This window comes from Schistosoma haematobium, chromosome ZW, assembly GCF_000699445.3.
Source record: "Schistosoma haematobium chromosome ZW, whole genome shotgun sequence".
Lineage (NCBI taxonomy): Eukaryota > Metazoa > Platyhelminthes > Trematoda > Strigeidida > Schistosomatidae > Schistosoma > Schistosoma haematobium.
In genome coordinates, this window is record NC_067195.1 from 36,795,571 (window position 1) to 36,810,991 (window position 15,421).

The 15,421-nt window shown below is 37.7% G+C and overlaps 1 protein-coding gene across 1 annotated transcript; it reads right to left on the reverse strand.

Annotated features, from left to right (window-relative positions):
• Positions 1-4,748: 4,748 nt before the first annotated feature.
• On the reverse strand, positions 4,749-14,463 carry PRPF18 (Pre-mRNA-splicing factor 18). Its single transcript, XM_051211245.1, has 10 exons — positions 14,407-14,463; positions 13,940-14,367; positions 12,063-12,139; positions 11,898-12,020; positions 11,773-11,859; positions 11,590-11,736; positions 11,242-11,556; positions 8,925-9,065; positions 8,812-8,883; positions 4,749-5,378 (listed from the first exon to the last, which is right to left on the reverse strand). The coding sequence occupies exons 3-10, from the start codon at positions 12,120-12,122 to the stop codon at positions 5,136-5,138; spliced, it is 1,188 nt and encodes a 395-aa protein (XP_051071283.1). The 5' UTR covers positions 12,123-12,139; positions 13,940-14,367; positions 14,407-14,463; the 3' UTR covers positions 4,749-5,135.
• Positions 14,464-15,421: the final 958 nt, after the last annotated feature.

Here is a 15,421-nt window from a genome sequence, read left to right on the forward strand (position 1 = left end):
TGAGGCCAAATTGAGTAAAATATTGAGCCTCTGGTTAGTTTCTGCAGTGATCTATCTTCACAACTTGTCTTTTTCAACAAGACATAAAAGTTACTTCATCTTAAGAGCAAATTATAACCAAGTTTTGAATGATATAGACTGCTGATTTCCATTTGATAAAGGAACGATATATCCAAAGATACTAGTATTTGTCAGTGCTTTGAATATTTTAATCTTTTAAAACTTCGTTGATTACACACAAATCAACAATCTCTCCTATATAATCATGTTTCGAAATTATATCCTACATGTTCATAGGCTCCATTCATTAAAAACTATAAGAACTAGTTGTTTTACTTTCTTCTTAATTAAAATGTTTGAAATCGTTTGTATGCCGACCCCAACGGCCCAGTGGTTAACCACTTACCTTGAAACTTATAGAATCTAAACTTGATCCCTGGCTGGGTCGTTTTTATCGTACAGGTGGACACAGGATGTGGTGAGTCTCGGTCTACATCCTAACCGGTCTCTTACCATACAGTAAGTGCCATATGAACGATGGATTCTTACTAACCAATTCCTCTTGTTCTGATATATCAAACAACATGATTAACTGGAAAGGATTTCCATTTTCACTGGTGAAACAAGTCCCGTATTTCTCACTTTTGACTGATTACTAAAAAAAGGAAGTTTCTGGATATTCATGTTTGACCACAAAAAAATTCATGGACTGCTGAGATGTACTATGCTATAACCCAACATTTATTCAGTGCCGCAAGGCTTTCAATGTTTCTTCAACTGGAATTAATCTGTGATGTAAAAATCTAACAATTTGAACGTCTATTCTAATATTCGTTCTACAACAACTTTCGTTATCCTAATTTTGCATTGACATAACAAGCAAAAATGAAATTGGTACAATCCATTCTTCTACCATAGTCTCAATATCTCACAAGTCCCTTCTTCTTTCTTCTCTCACAGACATCTGCTCCCTACTTATCTTCTCTATAAACCTTAAGGCAAAGCTAATTTGTTTTTGTTTCTATGATCCTTATCACGTTGAGCATTCCCTTTCCAATTATAGTTCTTTGTTTATCTTCAGAATGAACCTTGGAGCTATCAAAAACAGCATTTTTGTCTGTTTCCTTAGTAAAAATAATGTTTTCATGCCTTTATATATTTTACGTCACTGTTACTGTTAAGTTAGTCAGAAATCTCCGTCAATATTCTCATCTCATCCGACTTATATTTTGTGTATCGCTTTGTACTACTTGTTCATATTCAATAAACAGTTCTATTTTTAATAATTTCTAGGCGTATGATATAATGGAAGTTTGTCATGCAATATCCTAAATTATTTACATACACTTATTAAATTTACTATATTTATTGTTAACTCCTCCTGTAGCTCTTCTAGGGCTACTGCCCACCACAAGCCCACATAAAGGAGGGGGGTTGGGAATGGGATCGGTAACACCATCCCGTAGAAAACTGGAGAAACAGCATTACAAAGGTTCAATACAGCCTCCCTACGAGATATTGAAAAACTCAACCAATTCAAGATAAATCTCGGTATCACGTTCCACACCTTACAGGATCTACTGACAGAAGAAACTACTATAGAGGACAACTGGAAAGGGATCAAAGAAGCACTAACTTCAACGTGTCAGGAGGTGCTGGGCCGCAAGAAGCATCATCATAAGGAATAGATCTCTATCGAAACCCTCGACAAGATTCAAAAAGAAAGAACAGGAGGACATCAACTAACAACAACTGAACCAGAACAGAGAAAGTCAAGGCACAAGCTGAATACACAGAAGCGAATAAGCAAGTTAACAGAAGCATTAGAGCCGACAAGCAGAAATATGTGGAAGAGCTAGCAACGACAGCGAAAAAGCTGCAAGAGAAAGAAATATGAAACAACTATATGACACGACGAAGAAACGATGAAATCAGAGAGATTGGTCAAGAACAAGGAAGGCAGGACAATCACTGAGATTCAAGAACAGAAGGGTGGAACACTTCGAGGAACTCTTGAATAGACCGGTTTCATTGAATCTGTAGTGGCATTGGGCCCTAACCACACGACCTTTGAAGCCGAGCGTATAATTACTGAAAAGATTTATATTCAACAATTGACACGAAGAGAAGGTTAACGATGGAGAACGCGGGAACATTCGTTCATTCAATCAGATGGCATGGCCCAGCCTTGCAGATGTGATCAGTCTGCATAACTTGTCTTTACTCACATTAAATATATTATTCTATCTTTAGCCCAAAAGTGTTCTTCAAAAGCACTAGACGTTATGCTGCTGATTCCTGCGGTACGACAAGTCAGTGAAGGTAATGATGAGGATTCCACGGAAGATATCATAGATTAGGTAGTCACATCATGAAAAGTCTACAATTTTAGGATTAGGTCTATCATTATAGCAGTACTAATAGCGAACTAGACCATAATCCCACAAATCTACCGGATATCGAAGCAGCACCTACAGATCTTTTTATACATATCACTCCACCAACGATAGAAGAAATCAGGATGGGCATCAGACAAATCAAGAGTGAGAAAGCAGAAGGACCTGACAATTATTTATTACATATTTATTTGAACACATAAATATTGGTACAACGGGGCACCGAATACATATGCCCCACACAAGTCACTTGGTTTGTGTGTGGTGCCCCAACCGAGGCAGGACCTGACAATATACCAGCCGAAGCACTAAAGTCAGACATCGGAATAACTGCAAACATGTTCCACGTTCTATTAAGGAAGATTTGAGAGGAACAACAAGTGCTGACAGACTAGAAAGGATATCTCATCAAGATACCAAACAAAGGAGATCTGAGCAGATGTGAGAACTACAGAGGAACCACACTACTATCAGTACCAGGAAAGATTCCCAACAGTGTTACTGGACCATATAAAAGATTCAGTAGACACCCAACTTCGAGATCAACAGACTGGATTCTGTGAGGATCGGCCGTGCACAGACCAAATCGCGTCACTACGGGTCATCGTCGAACAATCAATTGAATGGAATTCGTCACTATACATCAACTTCCTTGATTATGAGAAAACATTTGACAGTGTGGATAGGAGAACCTTATGGAAACACCTACGACATTATGGTGAACCCGAGAAGATCGTCAACATCACCCGGAATTCATACGACGGACTACACTGCAATGTGGTGCATGGAGGACAGCTGACAAATGCATTCCAAGTGAGGAACGAAGTCAGAAAAGGCTGCTTGCTGCCTCCCTTCCTCTTTCTTCTGGTAGTTGACTGGATTGTGAAGAGCTCGACATCAGGTGGGAAGCACGGAATAAAATGGACAAGTTGGGTGGAACTAGACGATTTGGATTTCGTAGATGACCTGGTTCTTCTGTCCTATGCACAAGAACAAATGCAGATGGAGACAACTAGTGTGGCAGCAGCCTCTGCATCAGTAGGCCTCATCGTACACAAGGGGAAAAGCAGGATCCTTAAATATAACACAGAGAACACCAACTCAACCTCACTTGGTTGAGAATCTCTGGAAGATGTGGAAACATTTACGTATCTGGGAAGCAGCACCGATGAACGAGGAGGTTCAAATGCAGACGTAAATGAGAGAATTGGCAAAGTAAGAACCTCATCCCTTCAATTGAAGAACATATGGAACTCAAAACAACTTTCAACCAATATCGAAGTCAGAATCTTCAATAAGAACGTCAAGGCAGTCCTAGTGTATGAAGCTGAGACGTGAAGAACTACTACAACCATTATCAAAAAGATACAAGTATTTGTAAACAGTTGTCTACGCAAGATAATCAGCGTCCGTTGACCGGATACCATCAGCAACAGTCTACTGTGGGAGAGAACAAACCAGGTTCTATCTGAAGAGGAAATTAGAAAAAGATGTTGAAAGTGGATTGGGTGTGCATTGAGGAAATCACCAAATTGCATCACAAGGGAGTCGTGAAGGGAAACGGAGCGAAGGAAGACCGAAGAACATACTACGTCATCATCCAGCCAGAAACGCACTATGTGACTTTCTACGTTCTAGACATTTCCGGCAAAACTTTTATTGAACCCTGATTGGATAAGATGCTTCTCAGCGTTTTCAGCACCTTTCCTGGCTTTTCTCGAGGATTTTTCTGGGTCTCCTCAACAATAACCAAGTTCAATGTTCAGTTAACTGCTATCTTGTTATTTTTGGAGTGTCTACTGAAAGTGGTTACGGCAGTCACTTCAATAATACTCATTACAACGATTGTATGAATGTTCCCAGTAGTATGTGTCAAGATCTTTTTCCTGTTCTTGCTCCATGAAAATTCTGTTCTAGCTCGTCATAGGCCATTCTCATTGTTGAGGATGATTACCTATACTGCTACTATGTTTATTAGCGTTCCAGAAACTTCCGGAAGCCCAAGGCCATATAAAATACTACAAATACCTTAGATTTTCTGTACATAAACAAACCTTTGGAGCAAAGTGTTTCTTCCATATTTCGCGCCTTTTCTCTCGTGATCAAGTCGCTGTGTAGAATTAACCTGGGGGTTTCTAGAAGAGCTTAGGAACCGAATCTAGCGTTCAGTTAGAAGAATGATCAGTTAACGAAACATTTTTTCTGTTTACATACCTGGATTACTCTTTTAATGTATTTGTAAAACAAAACTCTCTGGGATCTTGCTCAGAAATAGGTTATAGAGAAATTATTGATGGTGGTGGTGGATTGACCACAGCAATAGAAGTTAAATATATTTTTATCTTGCAAATGCCTAGAATGAAAATAAAATGGACTAATTACTCGGGATGCTATTGGTTCTAAATTTCACCACACAATGGCTTTTCTAGTTATAATATGTTTCGAACTCTTCATAATGGAGTTTGAGCAATTAGGTGGATAATCATATCAAGCTTCCAGATTTATAAAAACTGTCTACTTATCCATCAACAATATATAGCACCATAATATAAAAGACTTTCAAGCAATCAAAGCTGTTATAGAAGAACTACGTGACGTAGTCTGAACAGGAATATTAAGATTTCTCCAAAATTTATACCAGTAATATTTACATGCAGTAAACAACTTTACTAAGTAAAAAATCAGTTTATGTACACTAATGTGTTTTGAATGAAAGAGTGGAACTTGAAATATAGTAAATTACCCCACAGTGCCCATGTAATTTACAGATTTTGAAGGGTCTGATGGGAAAAACTTTTGGCATTGTGTCATTAGTCTTTTTATAGCTTGAATATATTTACGTTGTGTTTCATCGTTCAGAACGTGTGCTACGTTTTTGGCATAGATTTTTTCTTGCGCAGTACGTGAGTGAATACCATGATTTGTCACACCTAACGGCCAAGGAGCATTACCAATTGCTAATTCTAAATAAGCATCATTGGCCTACAAAAGAAAACAGATAAATCCGAGTAATAATCATCATACGGACATTCTTCTCTTCATAGAGAAAATTCGTCCAAGCCTGGTTTTGGAAAATATATGGGGATTAGTTGAATAATTTGGATTAATACTGTGATGAACAACACACGGTAACGTAAATAAAACATATTTTAAAAGGATAAAAAGAGATGAAGTATATTATTGGGCATAATAGGCTGAATAGTCTGTCTAGAAATCAAAACATTGGTTACCACTGAAAACTAACAATAGTAGACACCCATCGTACATGGATTATGAAGTTAGTAAGCTTTATAGGTTTTTTAGCAACCTGATCAAATCAGAGACAACTACTTTCTTGTTTTAGATTTATCTAGATAATTATGTATTTTAACTACCCAATGGAACTAATCGCTCCTGTAAAAAGCTTACAACCTATCATGAAGCTAAATGCAGTGGAATTCAGGCGAAACCATCACGGTGGTTGGTACTTTTTAACTGCCTGTACTTTGTAGGGACGAGGCCCGAATACACTGGAACTCATCTGCCGAATCTAGAATGCGATGAAAAAATTCCATAAGACCTAAACTGATCATAAAGTTCGTGGATGAATACGATCGAAGGATGGCAACCGTTGAAAATGTCTTTTGCATATTTACTTGAATATTTGCGAGTTAAACAAATACAGGCGAAGACTATGTTGCAGTACTGCACGCAATAAACTAAGAATTCTTAACTGTGACCAAACTTATGGTATGTGATAAGGTGAATATAATTATCATTATTTTTAACAAGCAAGAACGGGTCAACGTATCATGATGAATGTCATTTCAAAACCATACGAATTGGGAATACTTACAGATATTTAGTCACAAATGTATTAATGTGGCAATTATTAGTTTATGAAATAAAAATGTAAATGATAATAAGCTGTAAGTTTTGAATGATGTGATAATCTTCACCATTACACAATCAAAATAATTCAATTATACACAATGCTTCAACTGTACCATATATATTGGGAACAGATTACTGTTAAATAGATGTCTCCTACCATCTTGTAAAACATAATCAGCAAGTCACTAGGTGGAACTTGTACGTATTTACACGGGTTCAAGTTGCCATACCCCATTAGCACACGGAGTTATGACTGTCAGGACGAATCCCAGAATAGTAGAGGTAGTAACAGTATCAGTGGTTACACCAGATTTTGGTTTGGTGGCCCCTAGCTTTCTTCCAGCATGCTCCTACAATCGAAAATATCGCCTGTCGAGGTAAGAGGTGGTTGGGCATACGTGACACATCCCAACCACCTCAGTTGATAAAGATTTACTGCCTCATCAATCGATTTCTCATCTTTAACTAGTACTGTATTCCTAACGCAGGCATTGCTTACTCCGTGGTCCCGAAATACTCCGCCAATGCCTCGTAGGCACCTACGATTGAACACCAGTAACCAACGAATATCCTCTAATATTAATGGCCATGTTTCACATCCATTAAGTAGAACAGAGCAAACTGCTGCGCAGTAAACTTCCCTCTTTTGAAAGACGGATCTCTCACCTACGCCACATGTGATGCAAGTCGGAGAAAACCAATCGAGCCTTCTTACTCCATGTCGAGATTTTGTCAGACACCAGACCATCAGTACTCATGAAACTCCCAAGATAAGTGAAGCGGTTTACGTGTTCAACTACTTCAGTCTCTATCACTCATTCAGACGATGACGCAAGTCGATCCTGAAGTAACTGAGATGTGGTTGAAGGCCAGTTAAACTATTCCGTAAAGAGTTCCGACCATCAGTTCAAGCTCCTGGATTGAGAGTGAATAATAGTCCCATATTTTCCGAGACAGTTTCACCAACAACCACATCTAAATACTTGTTTCCTTCATAATTCTGAACAGTTGTCTACTTTTACCTATCACTGCTGACTTTCCCATCTCTTCTGCATTCGCTACTCACCACTGCTAACGATCATTACGTAGGTTTTTTATCGGCCTACATTTAACGTGTTCCGCTTTTGAACTTAATGCCATATCTGCACCTACGAAGCCATGGGAAGTAGCATTGGGGTCTCCAGATACTGAAGAGTAAGTCATGCCAGTCCTTTATATTGGCAAGGTGAGGTCAAATGAATGACCATATGATGTGTGGGCGAGGATGGTAATGACTGGTTGTTTGCTTAGTCAGACTAGTAGATAGTCTGACAGGTACTAGATGAGTTATATATTCTATTACCCTTATTATTACTGTGATTGATGAAGGATTGCTGTCAGTTTTTGGCATGGAAATATATTCGCGTTCTAGTCAAGCTTATCGCGTGTTCTTGGTCTGAGTTGTGTTAAAGTCCTATAAAACAGACGCTGAGAGGGAATCTAGTGTAGATATTCGTCTGAGGCAAATTAACGTCCCATCCGTGTAGACGAGCAATCCTACCGTTACAACACTGTACGTGGATCTTGTATCCGCATTTTGGAAACGCAGCACATATCGATGACGCGAGGTTCTTGAGTTCTATTTAAACAAGCCTGTGTTCCTGTCTGACACAAGGTTCGAACATTAAAAGCTCCAACATGCAGTTTCGAGCGTGGTTTCAAAAAACTGGAAATAATATTTCGTTAACTCAAATCATTCACACTGGTGGCGCGTGGTGATACAGATCAATCAAAGGGGCTAGTCACGGAGATAGAAGAACTATTAAGAGGTGAGAGAGCGATTCAATCGTCAACAAGATGATCTTGGATGCTGATAGAAGCATGAGTGTGGTCGTCACTTCCCGATTGCACAAATCGTGGGAGGACATTTATTCTTGAGGGATTTGAGAAAGAAGCTGAATTAGTGGCGAGTTAGCTCCACACTTCTAATAGCCTCACTGCCGGAGACGGAAATCCGTGGGGTAAGGTGAGGTGTGACATTTCTAGAATCGACCTTATCTAACCCCTCCTTCCGTTGTGGGAAGAGAGCAGTGTTGGAGATGCCGGTTGTCCGAGGTAAACACCTCACTGCTGTCGAATCCTTCCACAGTCACCAGTATGACTTCAACCTCGGACCTTTAGTTGTTGCTTATAGTCTTACAGTTCTCCAACCAACCTGGCTGACATGATAAGACCTAAAGATACATGCGTTTTAGCCAGTATAACTCAGTTGAGTCATCATGATAGGCAAGCCCGACCACCACGTCAAGGTAGCAGCAACAGTCGCGATGAAATATCATACAAGTGGATGAAACCTGAGGAAATGAAATAATGACATGGAGTAAAAGTTATTTTATGGAATTAGTGTGATCAAGATCAATGATTATTCAGTAAGAAGGAAAAACACTAGTATGCTGATATATCGACCCGATATTAGTTTATTTCATCACAATCCAGAAAAAACACTTAATAATTGCCTATCTATTTCATAAAACATAAAAAGCAGAAAGACAGCCCAACTAACCTTTAGGTAGTTCCGATCAATCATCAAAACCATGATTTTAACCAAAGAATTCAAAATATCATCTTTGCAACGCTAAAATGAATGTGATACTGTTAATGAATGAATTGACTTACATTATTCTGAAGTGTACGAAGAAGTGGTTTAATATACTCTACTGTTTGGGTATATGTTGCGCTAGCCATTTTTCCAGAATAAGATAGTTTTTCTTCTTTAGTTCTAGTATTCAAAGCATGACCCCATTTTGACAAGAGGAACTAACCGAAAAAAAAATCAGCTTGCAGTGTAACAAACTATCATGTCATTGAATAACTATGCAAAAATGAGAAAGTTCGTACAAATAATCCTTTACAAAAAAATTATAAGGAATAGGGAGATTATCACTTGCTTTTATAATCAAGAAAAGATCGCATTGTGAACCAACTCGTTATTAACCAAATCTTACTGTTACTAAATATGGTTAATTCGGCTAAAAGTGATATCCTCATACTTAACTAAACTAAATTTTTAAACAGATTTAAGACAACCAGTGACTTCAGCATGCATATATATTTACTGACCGTGGAATGCTTGGCATATGATCATTGTTGTAGACCAGTAAATGGCATCTAGTAACTGAGCAAGAATAGGAACTCGCAACGAATTATATGCAGTTGGGTCTTCTTTAACCAGACACAATGCAATTTACTACTAAAAAACAGGCGGGTATATACGACTTGACATAAATGGAAAAGACAGAAAGATATAGATTTATTTGGTAGGACACAAAAACTTACAACTGTACATTTAAACTTGTAACAGTTCGTGAAGTTACAAAAACAAAAGGCATTAGGGCACAAACAAAATGGAAATGAGTGGAAACAAAGTTATTTATTTTTGTGCAACTGAGTCAGCAAAAACTCCCCAGTCACATCCATAACCATAAAACTTAGGCTACTCCTGGACCCAGATCTGGTGGTTCACTGTCGTCATATAATCAGAACGATTTGTAATCTAAATCTCAACCTGAAATGCTTTTACGAATGATTACAAGAATTAATAGTCAATCACTATCCAATCGTATTGTATACCATCAGTTTCTACAGTTAACCAGCTTACTTTTCATGATAAGCTGTGAAGAATGGGAAGAAACTATTTCTATAATGATTGTTGAAAACACAGGACACATGGTATTAACGACTAGTTATCAAACTCATTAATCATTTACTGAAGCGACATCCACACTTGAGCAACTAAAAGAAATACTAGAGACTGCATACTATCAATGTAAAATAAATAATTACATAGATTAAATAAATAAACTCCTGTAGAATCCCTAGCATCTGGATATTTATGTTAAACAAGGTTAGAATCTATATTCATGATATAAAGATCATTTAAACACCGACTAGTCGTTTTACTCCTGTGAATACATGTTAGCAGTTTGTCTGTAACAACTTTCTTATGTAAAAACTTACAAGATGAAACTGACTACAAATTGTGTAACGTACGATTTCCACGCAGTGAAATCAGCAGGTTATTGAACGTGCAATTAATTTGGGACTTCGGATATTGGTCAGTTATCTATCTGTTACGACAGCTACCTCTGTGTTGACATTCGTAAAACATTAACAATTCTAGCTTTCCTTGTATTTTTCTTCGTTTTCTTTTATTTCTTTCATATATTGAACCCACATTACCAATAAAATCTGACATATTTGTCACTGCTGTATCTCAGAGAGCGAAAACAGTATGTCAGCTATTTTTTGGTCTCTATTTATCACATAATCTGACCAGCAGTAATATGATCACAAGCTTTGTTTCGTTACAAGTGAAACCTTCAGGGTACCTAAGGGCTTGTTTTGTGTGTGCTGTGTTCTGGTTGGATAAACTAACTTGATAACGAAAAGCCATTTACCGCATTTTTAAACTTGAAGTCAGAAAACTTGGAGTAAATCTTGACGGGGGTGTCTTGAGTGAATAAGAGCCATCCATAAATTCAGTGTTTTTCATTAATTTCGCTTCATAATTAGTTCCAACAACTGACCTGTTACTTTGACCAATATTTTCATTTATCACTTATTTTTAATAACATTGGAATTTGAACTAACAACATACGAATAATGCTCAATTTGGTTCACGAAGAAACACTATCTCAAGCACATTGTAGCCGACGAATTAACATGGCGAAAGTGATTTTCACTTATTCACTACAAGGTAAAATTCACAACCATATGTTCACCATGGAAAGGAGTCATAAAAACTCAAAACCATAAACAATAAGGGATCTGGTAAAGTTACGCTTGGACATTTCACCATACCCTGCATGCCATAAGATTGGATTCATTGTAATTAAGTTTTTAAAGTACAATGGATTTATCACTAGTAAAACATAATTCAAACTGATAAAAATATTTTGGCAAATATGCGGTTATTAAAGATTGAGAAGCTCACCTTCAAATAGCGAAGGGTATGATCGATCACTTGATCATGAAACCCCTCGTCAAAATCATTGGTACATACAATATCTGGGGCGAGTTTACTAATAGTAACAACCGCAGTCGTTGCGTCATCAGTAGCAGTACCCTCTTTCATTGTGACATAACGGGCTAAATCTATCTTTATCTTCTCAAGTTCGTCTTCTGTTAATACATTTTCTTTTGTTTTTACATCCAGGGTAGAAGTTGATGAGCTATCAACGGACTGAGATTCAGAAGCTGATTTTCCACGACCTGAGGTATAAAACTCTTCATCCTCAGCGTCATCTAACTAACAACAATAATAGGAGTTCTAATAAACTACCTTATCTAATGCTGCAATTAGATCATTGCGCAATCCTTTTGATTCAGGTTCTAAAAGTTGAACCCTTTTCAACCGTTGGAAAGTGTCATAGTCACTTTCACCGAATAATCGTATGGGTTGATTACGTTCCCTTAGAAGACGAATAACCTAAAAACGAAGTTTCAGAAGAACACACGAAATTACTTCTTTACGAGGCATAAGCTTCCCTTTTTCTCTTTCTTCCCGACTTCTTTCTTCGAACTTTTTCAACAAGAGATCCTCCTCCTCTGTCTATCAAAAACATTATCCACTCGGAAATGGACACACACTTTAATTCTAAAATTATAATCCTCATTGTTGTTCGCTTGTTCTTTAATGCGCTTGGATTTGCTGAAATATTCCTCTTCTTCCTTTTGTTTTAACAGTGAACGCTTAAAGAACTTTTTATCACACTTCATCTAAATTACGACGAAAACCAGGATTTTTATACATACCAATCCGCTGTTAACTAGCTTCTCACGTTGCCTCGCTATTTCTGCTTTGACGAGATCCATTGTAGGAACAATTACTTCTGTAAAATGCAAAGCATTACAACCTAAGATTTTCAAGGTTTTTACATAAATTGTCTTGATTTACAATAGGATTGTTGAAAATAGGCGGGATTCGCGGCATTATAACAGCACGATAACTATGTTTTTGATCATAAGCCACGAAAATACGTAGTCATTAGAATAAATACAATATTACCCGACGTCCTGCTTTTGTGGTACTAAATTCCCATACGTTAACTTGTGTTTATAGTGGAAAACAAATACAGTCACATGTGATAAAAAAATAATTGACTGGGTAACGACCACTTTAGTGTGACTTAAAAAATCACCGAGGCGATAATTTCTATTAATGCAAGGCTCACTTCTCTGGTATTATTCATTACTATGTTTGGAAGCTTGGACGGGCTTGGCTTATCAAAACCAAATGAAGTTTACGATAAAGCCAGTTTATGACCTCGTAATATTTTTTAACAAGTTGTGAAATCATGGAACCGTTTTCGACTTGTGATGAGTACCTCTTTCTTTGCTCAGATTTCATATCAAGTAAGGACGACAAGAAAATTAGCCATAAGTACATATGCTTTTAATAATTGAACTGGTAACAGAAGGCTAAACTACTGATTAATACTCAGTTCTTGGAAAAAATGATGTTTAGAGAGAAATCATACCATACCTAGTCTTTTCCACCATTATGGACACATCACTTCTATTTTATGGCTTGTCTTACTAATTATATTTTACTGTTTTAATGTAGCACGACAAATCTAACTGGTTTACAAGTGCCAGGTACTACGTAGTATTATCATGGAGTTCTACATTACATATTCAAAGTACAAAATACAGTTTGGTTTTCTGCACAAACCGTCTTTCCAACATCCCTAGCTGGTGAAATCTTGAAGTAGTTTCAAGGTAAACTCTCATAAAGACTAAGTAAAGTGCGATTAACATACACTGAGCCTCTAAAACTAAAAGTATGAACATGCCTTTGTGGACTCAAGCCATTTACGCTTCTAAGGAGCAGAAATCATGAGTACGAAACAAAATCAACACTCAAAGTGAAAAGATAAGAGAGCGGAATCAGACGAGACTATAATCTATGGACGGAACAATTAGATTTACAGTAACAGGTCTTGAATTTTGGCGCGAAACTAATTTATTCATGTAGCTAAACAGAGTTCTGACATTATAGCCGATGTAAGTTCGTGAAGAAAACCCTAAATCTAATTTCTAACCCCATTTATCAACTGTAAATATTGATCCTAATTCCTCACACTGGTTTATAACCCTCATTTAACCTCAGCATGTAGATGGACATTCTCAAGGTCTTCTTAGAGCCACTTAAAGGTTGTCCACAAATTATAGTCTCACACAGTTCTGACTTCCTATTCTTAATTGCTATGTGAATGCGTTCCACAAAGCAAAAGATGATATGGTTTGTGCACCATTGTAACGAATATTAGGTTGAAGCTCATTTTAGGCCTCAAAAGCATTAAAAAAAATATGAGCGAAAGCACTACAGAAATATCTAAGCATATCTTAGAAACGTCAAATTTATGGACTAATAGCTTACTAGCGCTACTACATACCAACATTTTTGAGTGGGTTTCTAGTTTATCCACGAGGTAGACAGTACTCATCGTTAAAGACTTCCACCTTCACTGGACCAGAATATCCGTAAATAAAACATTCAGTTACTCACATTTGTCAGACGGCTTAAACTTCTAACAGCATATAAGATTTAGCTTGATTATGGTTTGACTGGACGCCAGAATAAAATATCAAAGGAACAGTGGCTTTTATAGGGATATTACTATACATACCTTGAACACAGAACGAATTTTCCGCCAAAAGATACAGTAGGCAATATCTTAGTGTCAATGGTGGTCTCTCACTTGGCAACTGTTGAATTCTAGGCCGTTCAGATAATTTCTCCGGGTCATTTTGAATCTCTTAACCATCACCTGCATTTTTTACTGCTTTTCATATCTTGACATTAAATGTTTCAAATAGTTCAAATGGTTCTGGACGGAATAGAAGAATCTTTCGTTTAATGGGCTTCCATATCTAGAAGCAGTGAATCACCGATGCCTCCAGGTAAGACCCTAGGAATATTTAACGGTAAAAGAGAAGGGAATTAGGTAAATTATAGTGAGATACTGTCCTTGATCCTTTAGAATATGTCAAGTTTTCTCTCGGAGAGTTCTCGAGAAGTACCTTGAACTAGTTCGTCTGGAAACGAATCTTAGCACTTGACTACCCTAAAGGAGCATGAGATGCGCATACTTACCGTTCTTCCATGTTGCGTCTTCAGTTTCTAGGTGTTACCCCTAAGGTTTGTATTGGGACTAGGTTTAAGTGGTGCTAAAGGGGATGCTCAGAATTGTTTAGCATACTATAAGTCATTAGAATGTCACCTCAAAGAAGCCTGTACACTAGTGAGTGGGGGTTCGGTGATTGGAGGCGTTTTCCATCAGACTTGAATTTGAGATCCTGAGCTGATTTCATGGCTGGCCGTTGGATACGTCCCAATGTGTCCTTATTCTTTTGGAGCGAGGGGGAAACACTATGTTTCCGCACTTTAAATGGAAATGAATAGAACTGTTGAAAATTGTGTGGAACGTTCTCCCATCAAACTGGCCGAAAATACCCTTCAACGTTACCAATGCAGAGTTTGCTCGAAAGGCTTCAAATCGTAGGGTATCAACACTATTAGATCTTTTTAAACTCGGGATACCTCTAGAGAGGAGTTACCTAAGTGTTTTCGTAGTCTGAAACATGGACTACTTTATATTTTGACTTGTTAAAGGAGAGTCTGTTGTCATCTGCCCAACTGTGAAGTCGAGTCAAACCCTCCTGAGGTACCGGTTTATCCTCTTCGTTGCATACTTTTCTCCAGAGTTTCACATTTTTAGATGTGAAGTGAACCAATCAGTCAGAGGTGATTTGATACCTAATCCTTTGAGCCTAGTGATAAGACACATGTGGTTGACCCTATCAAAGGCTTTTGAAAAGTCAAGTCAACCTTCGCCCTGAGACCAAGGATGGTTGTCCATCTGTCCTACGCGGCCAGTAGGTTAGTTATACAAGAGTGACCTTCTCTGAAACCGTGCTGTTCGAGTAAAAAGAAGTTTATAGGTAGCGAATAGTCTTGTATACCGTCACATATCAGGAACTCCGTAAGTTTCGAGGATATAGAGAAAAGTGCAACCGGTTGGTGGTCTGAAGTTTCTCTACATCGACCTCCTTTGAAAATTAGTGTGATGTGAGCCAGCTTCCGATTTTCCAGTAATACTCCTCGGCCT

What these genes read in the sequence shown, in the direction of transcription:
- PRPF18 (XM_051211245.1), bottom strand. Translation starts at nt 12,122, where the DNA reads ATGGATCTCGTCAAAGCAGAAATAGCGAGGCAACGTGAGAAGCTAGTT. An exon ending in TAATTGCAGCATTAGATAAG is followed by an intron (nt 11,557 to 11,589) that starts GTAGTTTATTAG and finishes TATTGTTGTTAG; the next exon opens with TTAGATGACGCTGAGGATGA. An exon ending in TTCGTACACTTCAGAATAAT is followed by an intron (nt 8,884 to 8,924) that starts GTAAGTCAATTC and finishes CATTCATTTTAG; the next exon opens with CGTTGCAAAGATGATATTTT.